Below are 17833 nucleotides of genomic sequence, written 5' to 3' on the forward strand. Positions count from 1 at the left end.
TTCAGGTATTTTCAGGGACAGGGACAGTTCAGTTTTTATGCCATGCAACTTCTGTCATATTTTGTTTTTTACCAAAAGTAAAGCTGTGTTCCAGATGACTTATCTAGATGACAATTTGTAAAGCATAACATATAATATTTTCTGGCACTTCAGCTGAGTATTATGACTTTCAAGGATTTTCTTGCAATTACTACAACTGAAAATCAGTACCATTTACTTGAAAGAGTTGGCTTTGACAGCCAACACATGGATGCCTGCACGCTCTATCCCATTGAATATAAAAAAATGCAGAGCCTGTTCAGCCGATATCTATTCCTCCAAACTCTCACATAGACATGCACCATCAACAACTCCAAATGTGCATGTGTACTCAGTATTGGACAGGGGTGGCAAGTGCCCATGAGTAACATTGACCATGAGGGTCCAGTGTTCAGCTACAGGCAATTAATGCATTAGCCTCATATAGAAATTTACCTATACTGCTGTTTAGTAATAACCATGGTAGTTTTTAATTACAACTCATAAAGACCCATGGATTCTAGTACCACCTTTATGCTGATGACACTCAGATCTACCTCTCTGGCCCAAACGTCACCTCTCTGCTGTCCAGAATCCCGGAGGGTCTATCAGCCATATCCTCCTTCTTCTCCTCTTGCTTCCTCAAACTCAATGTGGACAAATCCGAACTCATCATCTATCCTCTATCTCATAGATCTTCCTTACCTGATCTATCTATCACAATAAATGACATCACGCTTTCCCCCATACCAGAAGTCCGCTGCCTTGGAGTAGCCCTTCACTATGCCCTGTCCTTCAAACCACACATTCAAGCTCTTTCCACCTCCTGTCACCTCCAGCTCAAAAATATCTCCAGAATCCATCCTTTCCTCAACACTCAATTTACTAAAATCATTGTGCATGCCCTCATCATCTCCTGCCTTGACTACTGCAACATCTTTCTCTGTGGCCTCCCTGCTAAAACACTCTTGCACCTCTCCAGTCCATTCTTAACTCTGCTGCCCGACTTTCATTTCTCTCCTCGCTAGTCCTCTGCTTCTCCCCTCTGCAAATCTCTACACTGGCTCCCACTCCCTCAGCGTATCCAGTTCAAATTACTAATACTGACCTACAAAGCCATCCAAAACCTGTCTCCTCCATATATCTCTGAACTATTTGTTAGGTGTCGGGTTCCTGTCGCTGCACAGCAGGAATCCCGAGCTTTGCCTTCGGTGATCTTCCATTCCTCTCCGGCCGCAGAGGAGGCTGCTCAGCAGACTCATGGATCCCGGCGATCTGCTCAGACTAGCGCTGTGGGTTTGGTTGCTGCTGCCACCTCTGGTCCAGCTGTATCAACGCATGCTGGTCAGCAGCGAGCTACTCTAGGGACTAAGTCTTCCTTTCGGTCCACTGAGCATGCTCGTGGGACGATCTCTCATTGGAGATCGGAGGTCACATGCTCAGGTCCTTCTCCTGCTCGGATTGGACCATCAGCAAGGTCTCGGAAGGATGCCGCTTTAAAAGGGTCGCATGGCCACTCGGCCATGCGCTAAGATAGACTTTTGTTGAGACTTGTGTGAGTGATGATGGATGCATGGAACTGGTGACTGACTCATTAAATAACCCCTCCCTTTGATATGTATGTGTTAGGGTTAGTTTAGCTTGAGTCAGCGCCTCATGGTGGCAAAGCATGTGCCACAATGCTGCAGTCTAAGCACAAAGGTTAGCGCCATAGTCCCACCATATCTCCCGTACCTCTGGGCGATACAAGTCTATCCGCTGCACCCTGTGACAGCTAATAGGGCACAGCATTTTCCTAGCGTCACTCTCTAGCACTGCTGCAGCGGCTCCATGCTCAAGTGGGTCTAGAAGGACTCTGACTCCGTGCTTCTGGGCAGAGTTCTGTGACCACATCGCTTGCACTCATATAATATTAGTGTAACCCTGTGAAGTAACAGGGTTTGCTTGATACACTCCGGGTGAGGTAAACCGAGTGTGCTACTATCTGCCATTACCTAGCAGCAGGTTACATCTCTGCACGGTGGACCCCAGGCTGCGAACGCAACTCTTACCATCATAATTATTTGGTGCGTTCCGCCAGCCCTTAACACTAATCTCCCTATATCTTCTCTCACGTTATCTCCAGTCCTCCCAAGGCCTCCTTCTCTCCTCCACACTTATTCGCTCCTCACCTAATCGCCTCCAAGACCTCTCCCGAATATCCCCCATCCTCTAGAATTCTGTGCTCCAACACGTCCGACTATTAACCACATTTGGATCCTTCAGATGGAACTTGAAAACCCACCTTTTTAAGAAAGCTTACAGCCTGCAATGACCCTACTGCCTCCTCATCACTACTAGAGCTACCGTCTCACCAAAACCAGAGCTGCTGCCACCCCCCAACCTACTGTCTCCTTCCCCACCATCCTGTAGAATGTAAGCCTGCAAGTTTAGGGTCATCTCTCCCCTGTATCAGTGTGTGATTGTTACCGTATATACTCGAATATAAGCCGAGATTTTCAGCCCATTTTTGGGGGCTGAAAGTCCCCCTCTCGGCTTATATTTGAGTCATATACACCGGAGGGGCGGGGGTGTCAGGTCATACTTACCCGTCCTGACGCTGTCTCTTGAGCCCCCAGCTTCTCCGCGCTCTCTCTTCCTGCCTTCAGCGGTCACATGGTACCGCTCATTAAAACTCATGAATATGCGCATATGTATCACATGACCGCTGAACGCAGGAAGAGAGAGCGCGGAGAAGCTGGGGGCTCAAGAGACAGCATCAGGACGGGTAAGTATAGCGATACTCACCTGTCCTGCGTCCATGGCTGCTTGCTGCTGTCTGTCATCGGTCAGTGACTTCAGACAGCAGAGGGCGTGGTGACGTGATTAGTGTGCGCCGCGCCCCCTGCAGTCTGAACATCACTGACCGATGACGTGGCAGATAGCGGTGAGCAGCCATGGACGCAGGACAGGTGAGTATCTGACATCCAGCGACGGAGAGGTGAGTATGTCATTTTTTTTATTTTTACATGCAGCAGCAGCGGTAGCACATGGGGGAATAATCTAAGGAACTTCTTATGGGGTCAGCATATGGGGGAATAATCTAAGGAGCTTCTTATGGGGTCAGCATATGGGGGAATAATCTAAGGAGCTTCTTATGGGGTCAGCATATGGGAGAATAATCTAAGGAGCTTCTTATGGGGTCAGTATATGGGGGAATAATCTAAGGAGCTTCTTATGGGGTCAGCATATGGGGGAATAATCTATGGAGCTTCTTCTGGGGACACCATATGGGGGAATAATCTATGGAGCATTTCCCACCCTAGGCTTATACTCGAGTCAATAAGTTTTCCCAGTTGTTAAAATTAAGGGGGTCGGCTTATGCTCGAGTATATACGGTAGTTCATTTACTGTAAGTTATATCTGTAATTTGTTTGTAACCCCTTCTCATGTACAGCACCATAGAATCAATGGTGCTATATAAATAAATAATAATTAAATTATAAGATGCTGTTTTTCTCAGTAAATAGTGAGTCAAGAGTATTGTGCCAACTGCTGTTCATATATGGAGGTGGGCATCCACTCCTGCACAAAGGCCTACCGTGGAATTCACCAGTTCCCCTGTGGGCCAGTCTGAGCCTGTGTGTACTCATTGGGTAGATGAAAGTAAGCGTAAGCCCAACACCTCTGCAGCAGATTAGCACTGAGTTCAAAACAATCTGGAACGGTCAAATTCAACATGTCTGACACCTGATTCTGATGGAAGAGAGTCTGGACACTCCCAGTTCTTCTCTCCTCTTATATCTTGGGAACGTCAGAACATCCCCAATAACATGTCCAACAATACTTCCTAATGTCCAACAACATTAGAGAACCAGGACTCCTCTATACACATTCAGTGATGAGCCAGTCCTCTCAGACATAACAGTTTGGGTACCTTATGTTCATGGCCGCCTGTGATGACTCCTGGAGTGGACCCTCTGGGTCGTGGCACCAACCTTCCCAGGGCAAGCTGACCTAGTGAAGACCACCCCCTATACAGGGAGTGTCAGGGGCAAGCCCCAGGGGGTGAGGTACCACGACTGCTGGCACCAGGCGGCCGGCTCACAGGAGACACGAGTGGGTCAGTGTGTCTGCAGAAACGTGTAAAGCGTGGACACGGGAACATGTGGTATACAGAGACTTCGTATGTCCGGGTGTAAGTGAAGCAGGATGCGTGCAAGGAGCATGTCAGAGCACTGAGTCAGGCAGCAGGTGTGCCAGGAGGTGTAACAGAGTACAGGAACAGAGTGTGTGCCAGAGGGCACAACTGAGCATAAGACAGAGTGCAGGACTGGAACGTGTGCCAGGATGCGCAACCGAGTACAAGACAGAGCACAGGATCAGAGTGTGTGCCAGGAGGCACAACTGAGTACAAGGCAGAGTGCAGGTTCAGAGCGTGTGCCAAGAGGCACAACAGAGTGCGATGCAGGGGACCCGAATACAGCGCACAGCCAGGCAGGGACACGGCAGACCAAGCCAGGAAGCACAACAATAATCAGGCACCTCCCTTAGGAAGAGGTAGCCTGATATAGCACATGATCACGAGAGCTTCCGGGTCAAGTCCTCCAGTACCATAGAGAGGACTGACCTGGAGACCGAACTGAGAAAAGCGCGCAAGCGCAGACATAACATGGAGGAGACAGGGACCTTGGTACGAGAGGTACACGTGCACACCCGGCGGGACCCCCGGAGTGACCGCGGCTCTGGAAGAGATGACGTCGGAACCCAGGTCCCACCCCCAGGTGAGTGCAGCGTGACACCGCCTTTACCTGTACACCGTATCTGAAATCTAAGAAGAACATCCTTGTTTAGAATATGAGTAGATTTATTATCCTAAATTAATGATGATGTCTTTGGGTGTTTGTACTTATATATAGATAGTACTTTTTCATCATGGAATGAATTTGACAGCTTTCAGGACTACATTCTGAAGCTTCGTGATGGAAACAGCTACCAGTCTAGTAGATATCTGCAGGGCATCATTATTCTGGTGTATAGAGGGATCCTGCAATGTACCACGTGTATTTTGTGGTGCACTTTCAGAAACTCACCTTTATAAGACCATAGGTAACAAGAAAACGAGCCATAATCATTTCTGAAAACATAATGACACAGCTAAATGCTGGCAAATATTCCGCCCGCTGCTCTGAATCTGCACATATACTATATCTAAAGCCCCCGTTACACATAGCGATATCGCTAGCAATATCGCTGTAACATCACCGATTTTGTGACGCAGCAGCGATATTGCTAGCGATATCGCTACATGTGATATTACCTCCGACCGGCTCCCCCGCTGGTTATCGCTGGTCGCGCAAGAACGTCCTGGACCAATTCTCGTCGGGCGCTTCCTGCTGGGTTTCCTGTGGCGCCGACGAGCGACACGTGGACGCGGGCGGGAGGACGTCAGGATCGCCGCATCTGACAGGTAAGTAGCGACCCCTGCTATGTCGCTGGTGAGATCTGCCTTCGTGGCAGCTCACTAACGACCACTTAGCGATGCACCAGCGATCCATATCGTTGTCGGGATCGCTGGTGCATCGCTAAGTGTAACGGTACCCTAAGAGACTGCATTCAATCATATTCAGGAACAATTCTAGAAAGCTTCATACTGCGGGCAGCTGCAGAACTAGTAATCCTGCAGCTCTTCATAAGCAGCCTTTATTAATGGCAAAATCTGATTGTACTTTTTAATATGCTGATATTATGTCTCAAAAAACACATAATGAAGTCACTACTCCTCTATCTGCGGTCTCTATCACAAGCTCCGTATTGTATTCTATGCCCCTTTCAACCATCTATAGAAAGGCCTCTGTGAGCATACTATAGCATTTCCATGGCATTACCCACCCCCAGCTTTTCCTACAGGAGTGACAGTGTGTAAAAAATGAGCTCATGAAAATGCTCTAATTTGTCAGAACAAGATTGTAGGTTGCAGCTAATTGCAGAGACACCTAGTGATCCCGGCCTATTGAAGTGCACTGCGTGATTCCTTAATATATAGAGACTTAGGAATCCTACACCTTTCATAGCTCCCATGGGGCACCTTGTGGATGACAGCTCCATGAAAGTTGTTACCAGGAGCCTTCCTGGCTCCCTCCCTGCACGCCTGCCTATAAAACTCTTTATCGCTGGACTGATACTATTGTGGAGCAACAGTGTAGTGTATTGTCGGAAGTTGCATCTCCTTTGGCTGATACTTTTCTTAGATTTTTTTGCTTTACCACTTGCATCAGTCTATATATTATTTGATTTACAAATGTGCATATTACATAGATAGATAGATAGATAGATAGATAGATAGATAGATAGATAGATAGATGCTTACTGCATGGGCAAGGTCATACACATAAATCAGTATGTACTTGGCTCATGTAGATCTACAGATTTAGCAAAAGTTACCTTGACTTAGCATAATACTGGGATTTCACAAAGCAAAAAAGTGTAACTTGAAATCTAACTTTACATCAGTTACTGGCCTGTGCAAAGTTACATTATTTTAATTTTTTTTTAAGTAAGATCACCCTCTGTGACAAGTTATCAAGATGGTGCGTTAGGAGTCATGGCAATCTCTGCAACATCTGTATGTACTTGGCTTATGCGTATTTTAAGCTGTATGGGTGCAAGTATATAGATATACAGTCATATGTTAAAATTTGGGCACCCCTATTAATGTTAACCTTTTTTCTTTATAACAATTGTGGTTTTTGCAACAGCTATTTCAGTTTCATATATCTAATAACTGATGGACTCAGTTATATTTCTGGATTCAAATGAGGTTTATTGAACTAACAGAAAATGTGCAATCTGCATTTAAACAAAATTTGACCGGGGCAAAAGTATGGGCACCCTTATCATTTTCTTGATTTGAACACTCCTAACTACTTTTTACTGACTTCCTGAAGCACTAAATTGGTTTTGTAACCTCATTGAGCTTTGAACTTCATAGCCAGGTGTATCAAATCATGAGAAAAGGTATTTAAGGTGGCCACTTGCAAGTAGTTCTCCTATTTGATTCTCCTATGAAGAGTGGCATCATGGGCTCCTCAAAACAACTCTCAAATGATCTGAAAACAAAGATTATTCAACATAGCTTTTCAGGGGAAGGATACAAAAAGTTGTCTCAGAGATTTAACCTGTCAATTTCCACTGTGAGGAACATAGTAAGGAAATGGAAGAACACAGGTACAGTTCTTGTTAAGCCCAGAAGTGGCAGGCCAAGAAAAGTGTCAGAAAGACAGAGAAGAAGAATGGTGAGAACAGTAAAGGACAATCCACAGACCACCTCCAGAGACCTGCAGCATCATCTTGCTGCAGATGGTGTCACTTTGCATCGGTCAACAATACAGCGCACTTTGCACAAGGAGAAGCTGTATGGGAGAGTGATGCGAAAGAAGCCGTTTCTGCAAGCACGCCACAAACAGAGTCGCCTGAGGTATGCAAAAGCACATTTGGACAAGCCAGTTACATTTTGGAAGAAGGTCCTGTAGACTGATGAAACAAAGATTGAGTTGTTTGGTCATACAAAAAGGCGTTATGCATGGAGGCTAAAAAACACAGCATTCCAAGAAAAACACTTGCTACCCACAGTAAAATTTGGTGGAGGTTCCATCATGCTTTGGGGCTGTGTGGCCAATGCCGGCACCGGGAATCTTGTTAAAGTTGAGGGTCGCATGGATTCAACTCAGTATCAGCAGATTTTTGACAATAATGTGCAAGAATCAGTGACGAAGTTGAAGTTACGCATGGAATGGATATTTCAGCAAGACAATGATCCAAAACACCGCTCCAAATCTACTCAGGCATTCATGCAGAGGAACAATTACAATGTTCTGGAATGGCCATCCCAGTCCCCAGACCTGAATATCATTGAACATCTGTGGGATGATTTGAAGTGGGCTGTCCATGCTCGGCGACCATCAAACTTAACTGAACTGGAATTGTTTTGTAAACAGGAATGGTCACAAATATCTTCATCCAGGATCCAGGAACTCATTAATAGCTACAGGAAGCGACTAGAGGCTGTTATTTTTGCAAAAGGAGGATCTACGAAATATTATTGTCACTGTTATGTTGAGGTGGCCATACTTTTGCACCGGTCAAATTTTGTTAAAATGCAGATTGCACATTTTCTGTTAGTACAATAAACCTCATTTGAATCCGGAAATATAATTGAGTCCATCAGTTATTAAATATATGAAACTGAAATAGCTGTTGCAAAAACCAAAATTGCTGTAAAGAAAAAAGGTTAACATTAATAGGGGTGCCCAAACTTTAACATATGACTGTATATTCAAAATTCAACAATTTTTAAACTAAATTAATTACACAATCATGGAATATATTGTTTCCATTAAAATAACCACTATGCATCTAAACTATAGATGTTTTTCATGGGCCAACTCCTGTAATAATTTGACAAAAAAAAGTAATAATCAAAATGTATAACTATACTGTACAGTTTATATGAATTATTTATATTAGGCGGAAATCCCCTTTAAATGCTGAGGTTTTTACTCAGTAGCTGAGGTACTGTTTTGCATTTCTGTTATTGAATCCTCGCTGCTGTTTACTTTTTAGCTGGTGAAATCAATGTTCCATGTTCCTTGTTTGATTACAATGAATAATAAAAATCGTGATAAAGATCGTAAAGGCTCCCTACTTCTGACTCCATCATTCCGCCAACATTTTGCCTAGGACTCGCCTCTTGTGTATGTTGCTCACTTTTTGGTAAAAATACTGTAAACTAAATAATAATATAATGTTTGATGAAAAATGGAATCTATCAATACTAAAGTGTCTCGTGCACTCTATATGTGCCATATGTGCTGTACACTTGTCGTAGGCAGGTTAATACATGAGTCATATTATATTTTCATGCATTCATTATGACATTCTGCTATTTTTATATTAAAAGTCGCTCTCATTATACATCAGAGTATATTTTGCCACCTTCTCCAGTTTGCAATTTGTCCCTTGCTTAATCAATTCCTTTTGTTAAAATTCAATCAACTCCGGTTTGTAAAGTCACAAATAATAGTGTGGACTCCAGCCAAGCCTATGAACATTGCAGCAGTTTCCTAAGTACAAGGAGCATTAAGCATATTAAGATTGTAACCACAAATGCAATGCTGAACATAATGGCTCAGTCTTCTCTTTAATGCTATTTTTCCCCCATTGTTTTTGCGGTTCTTGTATACTCCCACCACCCCATTTACAACCAACGTGCCTGCTGAAGAGGACCTGCCAGTTTTTCCGAACATGACTATTTTAGTAAATGACTATATACTCCCCTTAATATAATAATTCTACTCAGTTATTCCTCCTATAAATTCTTGATTGGATGACAAAATGTTTCCAGTGTTTTCTGTAAAATTCCCGTGTTGTTCACACAGATGCTCCTCAGTAGGTTGCCTTCTGATGCTTACTGTGCCAATATATTTATATACGCATTACAAAGTGGAGAATGACTCATAGCAAGTATCAAAAGGGAGTGTTTTACATGGGTATTGGCATTGGTTTGCACCCTAGGTTTTCCCATCACATGGTTGAAAGACATCCTCACCTCTTGCAAGAGAAAGAGGAAAAGATGACCCTCTGGATGGTTCTTCTATCTTTTTAGTGCTGGGGAGAAGGGTGGAGGGCTTGAATCGGTCTCATTGTCCGTTGGGAGCACTTAGGGCATCTGTCTGATGTTGAACCGCAAAGCCCTTATTCTTTTCATAAATTCTTATGAAGGTATTACCTGCCTGCCTTTCGCACCCAGCAGTGCTTTTATCTCCTGTTTATTATTTCAGTTTTTTAAACATTTCTTATGCAAGTGGCATAGATTGCCTTTTGTACATGCTGTTGGGCCCATACATTGCCAAAACCAAGGTTAATAAAAGGTGCATGGCTGCTTATAAATTGCACATTATGAATTTGTTGCACTAAAGGTCCGTTTACATCAGTCGACCTGCGGCACTAAATGACCGCTGATCAGCTACTTGTTTGCTGATCGGCGGTCAATTAACAGCCTGTTTACAGGGTAAACCACAATTCAGATGGGATATGTAGTAGATTTGTTCAGTGCATATAGGCTCATTTGTTGGGTGATCCACATCCTGTTTAGGCTACATGATTATCATAAAATCAGCATTCCTAGTGACTCGCTTCACGATAAATGCAACTTAAGTAATACCTACTTCCCATACAAACCCTTTCTGTGGTTGCTGATGTGATATGATTCACTTGTACAATGTCAATTAACCTTTATACTGTGATTTTGAGCAGCCTACTTGTAACGCTCCCTATGCGTCAACATCTCTTATCACGTACAAGTGGCCTATTATCCTAAAATCATCTTTCTACCTTCAAATGGTAATGCATTTCCTCTGAAGTGCCAAAAAGTTTTCTTGTGTATGTTTTTCTTATAATTGGTCCAATATGAATCATTTCCAGAGTCTACAGTATTCTCATCCTTGATCTGCAGATCAGTACAGAAATTACTTTGCTACTTTTATAAAAAAAACTTTATGACCAAAATATTTTCCCATGTTATAAGAGTCAAATGAGTGATTCAGCAGTCCCAGAGCCAAACATAGCTTTGGCTATGACCATGACCGCCACTGATCATGAGATCAGTGAGCATGCACACTGTTGCTCGCTACTGACAGAGTACAGTATATTCCTAATCCTCCATTTAAATGTCAGACCCAATCCTAGTGATCATTGTTGGTCCAGCAATAGGACCCACAGCGATTAGACATTTGTCAGCTATCCAGTGTAGACAAGTGATAAGTGGAGGTTCTAGGAAACATTTAACCATTAAACCAAAATATGATTTCTCAAGTGATTAAAATTTTGTTTTGAAAAAAATGAAAAGCAGAAAACTAATTAGTTGCCATGGACAGTGACTTAATTCCTTTATAACAGAATTCATAAAAGTCTCCTATTGTGTGAAGATTAATATATTACATACACTGCATCTCGTCACATCAGACTTTAAATTGGCACAAAAAAACCATCACTGAAATATTTTCTTTTTAGCATCAAATTAAGTGACAATGGTTGAAAGAAGTTCATTGTATATACTGGAGAGAGGCAATGGATACAATTTTCTCTTTTCCTCTTATTTGGAGGCAGAAGAAATACCCATTATGACAGGAAGTAGCTCATTAGACAGCAGGTCCCGGTTTCTTACAGTTATGGCTATGACGATTTGTACCAAAAGTAGGTCACAAATAAATCAGAGACATCTAACGCTGTGGCGTACTAGAAACCATTTGCACAGACATTTACATGCTATCATTTGGGCATAGCAAGCAATTTCTTGTGAAATCACATGCTGTTGATATAAAATATGCATAAACTGTCCTCTTCGTTCTTGTGACTACCATACTCTAATGCTAGATTAACAAGTAGTTACGCCACTGCAGACATGTGCTTCTGCTAATATCATTTAGGATGTGACACCACTTATGAAGAGTCACATGGCTATAGCGTGTGGTTTTCCTAACCATGAGACATGGTTCATATACAACACCAGTGATATGGAAAGATATATTAGATGCTTATTGTGAAGTGGGGTGCTTCAGGTTAAGGAGGTTCTACAGACTGATTAGGGAGAGGGGTGCTTGATGCTTAGGAGGTTCTACAGACTGGGGAGTGGGGTGCTTTACATTAAGAAGGTTCTACAGACTGATTGGGGAGTGGGGTGCTTCACATTAAGGAGACTCTACTGAAGGATTGGGGAGTGGGGTGCTTCACGTTAAGGAGGTTCTACAGAATGATTGGAGAGTGGGATACTTCATATTAAGGAGGTTCTACAGAATGATTGGAGAGTGGGGTGCTTCACGTTAAGGAGGTTCTACAGAATGTGGAGTGGGGTGCTTTACTTTAAGGAGGTTCTACAGAATGATTGGGGAATGGGGTGCTTCACATTAAGGAGGCTCTGCAGACTGTAAAATCTATGGTACAAAGCTTGGGCCTCAACAAACTGATCTCAGTGACCTGGTCTGCAGAACAGCAAGACTGTTTCATGGGCTCCCTGCAGTATAAAATAAGGCATGTAGTGATAAGATGTCTACAGGCTTCTTTATGGATGTAACAATTGTAAAAGGCAAGCCAGATAACAGAGGGGGATAATTTTTAAGTGGTTTTCAAGCATGTATACATCCACTCCATTCTTAGGGACTCTTGGAACTCCATTCTATGGATTAAGTGGGGTCCTGGTGGTCTGTCTCTGAGAAGCATATTTAATTGGAAAACCCCTTTAAAGGAGTTTTCCAAGACTACATTATTAATGATCAATATCTACAAATGAAAAGGTCATGGTTCTCCTCTTTATTGTTTACCAGGCATTGTACTTTTGGCAGTGGATTTGCCTGACTTCATAGTGAACAGTTCCATTCTAATTTATCAGCTAGATCTGCAATACTATGAACAGACAATGCCAAAAGCACTGTCCTTGCCTAGTAAACAATAAAGGGGATGTTGGCTTACTAAAAGGCCAAACCCCTTTTAGTCAGCTAATTGTCTCCAGTGCTGGAAGTCTGTCCCCTACCGATCTCATATTAATTTTGTAGTCATGGAAGTCCCTTTAAACTGAAACATCACATGTGCACATCTTTTTACACTACTTACATAATCCTCCCACCAGAAGTTGGAAACAAAACATACACTATCTCCATGATTTTCATTGATGCAGATCATGAGAAAGCTATTTATGATTAAGAAGGTTGTCTACTTCATTAAGAACGCCTCAATGAATCCAGAAAATAGAACTGGGGGACTCAATCATACTTGTATTGGCCAGAGCCCCTTTAAGGGCACCAGTCACATTGATCGTGCTACCCAACCCAGCCAGCATTAATCAGAGACCAGCTTGTGCATTACAAACATCTATGGTTTACTTTGAAATGCTGAGACTTTTCAGACAAAACAGCAAAAAAAGAAGAAAAAATATTCAGCCTACCGTACATCAGTGTCCATATAGTCCATAAGCGGTCTGATGCCAGGAGATGTCCAGTGCGGTTCAACTGGTGCTATAAATCCAAATCCAAAGGAAAAAAGAGGGGGTCTCCAGCACCAAAATTAGTGAAAAAGATCTTTTTTCACTAATTTTGGTGCTGGAGACCCCCTCTTTTTTCCTTTGGATTTGGATTTTCAGAGAAAATGTTTAGCCTAGGATGAGGCCTAGGATGAAGTGACTAGTCACTAAGTTACATCCCAACTCCAACCAGTCTCTTTCTATGTGTGTGTAGGAAGAGACTAGTCAGTCTAGCTGAGTAGGCAGGCAGAGTGGACAAGAACACAGCTCTTGGACTAGTCACCTCATCCTCTGTCATGCTTTGAATTGGGTCCTTCTCTGAAATACTACAGCGTTTCAGAATAAACCATAGATGACTGCAATGCAGGAGCTGGTCTCTGATTTATGCTCCTCATGTATTGGGCAGTAAGAATCATGTAAGGTTCAGCCTATGATCTAATTATTATTATATAATTATTTGTATACAACTATGATGATATTGAAGTCAACAGTAGAAGGCAGTTTTCTCATCTGGATTATAACATGTGCAATTATGATTAGATAATACGATTTATAGAACATCTGTAGAACTGTAACTTGGTTGTCCAACAACAAGCGTGCATGTTGTCCGTAATTTCTACAACTCTTTAATTTATTGAAAGATACTTTGAAACATCATAGACATTATAGGTGATTAAAAGCAAACAGTAATCCTACCTTTTTGAGTTTTCCACTTTTGGTCCCCACAAACGCCAGTGAATGATTTTTATACACATAGGCTATAACGGAAGTCATCCTGTCGCGATCTTCTGTAAAGACCGGGTACCCTCGAACCATTTCAGATACTCCCAGAGGGGCATTCATGTCCAATCCACAGAAGTCATCATCAATTATTATGAGCTGTAAAAACAGAGAATGAGAACATGAGAAATTCAAAGTTCCTATAGGTGTAACATGTCTAAACAAACTTGAATAATTATTATAATGATAGAGAGATATTGTCTGATATATAAAAAAAATGCACATTTAAATACATCATAAAGATATTCTGGTGTAATATCATCAAGCCCATGTTTTACAAAGTGGAGAGAGCTACAAAAATATACTCTCACCCTGAAAGGCCCCACATGTCCATCCATTACAAAGACAGTCCTTTGATGTCTGTTAGTACTGTGGCCGTGTAATACTTCATCTGCACTCTGGAGGTGATGTAGCAAAGAAGGCAACACTGCTTCATCTGCTTATCATGAAGTGACTCTAACAAGAACTTCTTTAATTAAGCCATTCTTTAATTAGGTAATTTATATAGCATAATCCTCTTTCATGTTTCCATAAATGAAGTTTGTAAGACTAGTATATAATGGAAGTTCATTGTATTTTTAATCTAAACTATGAAAGTATGTATTTCAAGTTCTACGGAAAATAACTTTTTATATTATACCAAATGTATGATATCTGTAAGTGAAAAAATCCGGCACAGGATAAACACATGTAGTATATCTTAAAGAAATTTGGCACTACCACAGGCTTTTAAAAAACCATAACCTGCTTTCAGAAGTATTTTATATTACTGTTGAACTATATTTTTTGGGAAGTGGGAAGAGGAGCAATTTTATCTTTAAAGTAGGATGCAACTGGATACCCAACTGATAAAAACTTCTGTTGTAATTTTTTAAAGGGTACACTTTGCTTCAAATCTTGAAAAAAACATAAACTTTCAAGGAAGAACAAAAACATCATGTGAACCTAACCCTAATAGGCATAGACTGATTCTCTAAGAAATACATGTCACCTGTTAATAGTGCTCCAGATAGGCAAACTCTCCAAACCATTCATTCACTGGAACATTATGATATATTTGACGGCTTTTAAGGTTAAAAACACATTTCAAAATTACGTAACTGATATACTCTATGGTATCATGAGAGGAATTTATGCGTATCTAAAAATCTGTTAAAGTTATAGAAAACTTGTCAGAAAAATATTCAGGATTGAGAGTCCTCAGTAGTTGATACCTTTTAATGGCTAACCGAAAAGATGGTAATACATTGCAAGCTTTCGAGACTACTCAGGTCTCTTCATCAGGCTAGACTAATACAAAATCTGAGGTCACATATTTATGCAGAAAACTTGTCAGAATTTCTTAGTGGAGGTGTGTATGGATATGAGTAATTTGCATTAAAGTGAAAGTTTCCAATTTACTTAGAAGTTTAAATGAAATCTAAAATTGCTTTAATTCCTATGGAACAGAAAACCCTTCAAATATATCAGACTGCTCCATAGTCTATCTTTATAAACCAACAGAGGATCCATTGGCTCTCCTGATATAACAGTACTGTGCAAAAGTTTTAGGCAGATGTGGAATAAAATCTGCAAAGTAAGAATGCTTTCGAAGATAGAAGTTAATAGCTTATTTTGATCAATTAACAAAATGAATAGTGAACGAACAATTGACAAATCATAAAAAAAACTCAATATTTTGCATGACCTCCTTCAAATAGCATCAATTCTTGTAGGTACACTTAAACACAGTTTTTGAAGAAACTCAGCAGGGAAGTTGTTCCAAAATTCCAAAAGTTGGCACGCTAGCCACTAGAGATGAACGGACTTGGCAAGATTTGAATTCAGTTAATCACTTAGATTTTCGCAGGAAATTTGATTTGCATCAAAGTTATTCTTTGCAAATTGGATGTTCCTTATTATGCTCTGGGGTCTCTCTAAAGGCCCCATCACACTAAGCGATCTCGGTAGCGAGATCGCTGTGTGTGACAGCGATCAGCGAGCGGCCCCCCTGCCGGTATCTCTGATCACTGCAAGAAACCTCTGGACATTTCTTTGGTCGCTGGGCTCCCGCTGGCCAGCACGCATCGCTGTGTGTGACAGCGGGAGACCAGCGATCAGGTGTAAAAAAATAATAAAAAAAAATAAAAAATATAGTTATTCTCACCTTCCGATGTCCCGTTCAGCCATCCTGCCTCTCTCCACGCTCCGGTCCCAGTGATCCTTTGCATGAATGACCGTGAGACTTTGTTATCCCGCGAGACTGTGACATCTCGCGGTCATTCGTGCAAAGGATCACTGGGACCGGAGCGTGGAGAGAGGCAGGATGGCTGAACGGGACGTCAGAAGGTGAGAATAACTATATTTTTTATTTTGATACTATTTTCTACAGCGATAGCAAGCGATGCCGGGCGCTCAGCATCGCTGTGCTGATCGCTGGTGAAGCTGTCTGTGTGACAGCTCACCAACGATCACATAGCGACTTACCAGCGATCCTGACACCTTCATATCGGTGTCGGGATCGCTGGTGAGTCGCTTAGTGTGACGGGGCCTTTAGACCCCAGAGCATAATAAACATAAGATGTAAAAAAGAAAAAAAAACATCTTACACTCACCTCACCACTTTCCTGTCTGATCCATCTGATCCTAAGAGCTGCATCTTCTTTCCCCATAGTGAGCTGTATCTCCAAGCCTGTTTACTCTGTGGTGATACTTCCAGCCACAAGAGGCCTCAGAGTGATCTTTGAAGGCTGGTCATGGCCAGGGTTTCAGGCCAAAAGTGAACAGGTTGGATCTACAATCACAGAAAGAAGAAATCCTCAAGACCAGACAGCAGGCTTCCTGATGTACAGTTCTTTTCTTTCTGCTGTAGCATCTTCAACCTCGTCTCTCTAGGCCGAAACCTCCGGCCACGACCAGGCATCGGAAGTCACTGCACACCACAAATCCTGATGTCACGGACCTTTGAAACCTGGTCGTGGCTTGAAGTCTAGGTCATAAAGTGATCAAGCTGTAAGATGTGACACGAGACAGGGGAAAGAAGAAACCGTTCTGAGGAACAGATGGTGGGCAGCTTTCAGCAAGACAGGACAGGTGAGCGATGAGTTGAGTCTAAATATTTATTTTCCTTATTCAATTAAGCCAGCTGTTTGCTAGCTATGGTTCAGAAAGATGGTAATAAAGCATTTTGCTGAATCTGGGGAAAAAAAGCAAATTTTCAAAAATCTGTATTGCAAAAATGTAGAGTTTTTTGCATAATCAAGTAGAATTTGATTCAACTCCAATAAATACGGTCATTTCTACGAACCATAAATCTTCTTCAATGGATGTAGGCTGGCGCAATACCTTCTCTCTTTAAGCAATTCCATGCATATTTGATGATGTTGAGATGAGGGCTCTGTGGTGGCCATACTACTATCATTTCTAACAGCCCTTATTTTTCTTTGTGCTGACAATAGTACTTAAAGGCTGTATGCTGGGTACAGAGATGATACTTTCTTTTTTTTTGATAATCAGAAGATGTCCAGCATTTCCATCAGCACAGAACTAGCAGCAGAACTAGAGTGGGTCACAGCTATATCCATTTACTTTTTGGAGAAGCCAGGACAGAAGTGGTCTTCATGGTAGAATTGCAACCAAAAACTCATATTTAACATGGAAACAGGGCTAAGTGACTCATGTATGCACAAAAACATAGGAACTGGAGTGCAAAAAAGTGACAGCAGGTGCTCTTTCAAAATTTGAATTAATAATAATAATAAATAATAATACATTTTATTTCTATAGCACCGACATATTCCGCAGCACTTTACATTTCAGAGGGGACTTGTACAGACAATATACATTACAGTAGGGGAAGGCATCGCCCAGTGGTGTTCATCTCTGTTTGGTATGATGTAATAACATTTTTGATTAATTGAGTGGTTGTAATGTGCTAAGGTGGTAGGTCAGTCTGAATAAATGCATTTTCAGGACATGCTTAAAATTGTGGGGATTGGGGACTAA

General features: G+C 41.9%; 1 protein-coding gene across 2 annotated transcripts in view; it reads right to left on the reverse strand.

The window, feature by feature from the left end:
- PLXNA4 (plexin A4) overlaps positions 1 to 17833 on the reverse strand; it is a 1025959-nt gene that overhangs the window by 863400 nt on the left and 144726 nt on the right. For both annotated transcript variants that reach the window (XM_073559904.1, XM_073559905.1), the window contains exon 3: positions 13766 to 13948. In XM_073559904.1, the coding sequence (XP_073416005.1) occupies positions 13766 to 13948 (183 nt within the window). The remainder of the gene's footprint in view (positions 1 to 13765; positions 13949 to 17833) is intronic.

This window comes from Dendrobates tinctorius, unplaced genomic scaffold, assembly GCF_039654945.1.
Source record: "Dendrobates tinctorius isolate UK_male_01 unplaced genomic scaffold, ASM3965494v1 ptg000281l, whole genome shotgun sequence".
In the NCBI taxonomy this organism is placed as follows: Eukaryota; Metazoa; Chordata; class Amphibia; order Anura; family Dendrobatidae; genus Dendrobates; species Dendrobates tinctorius.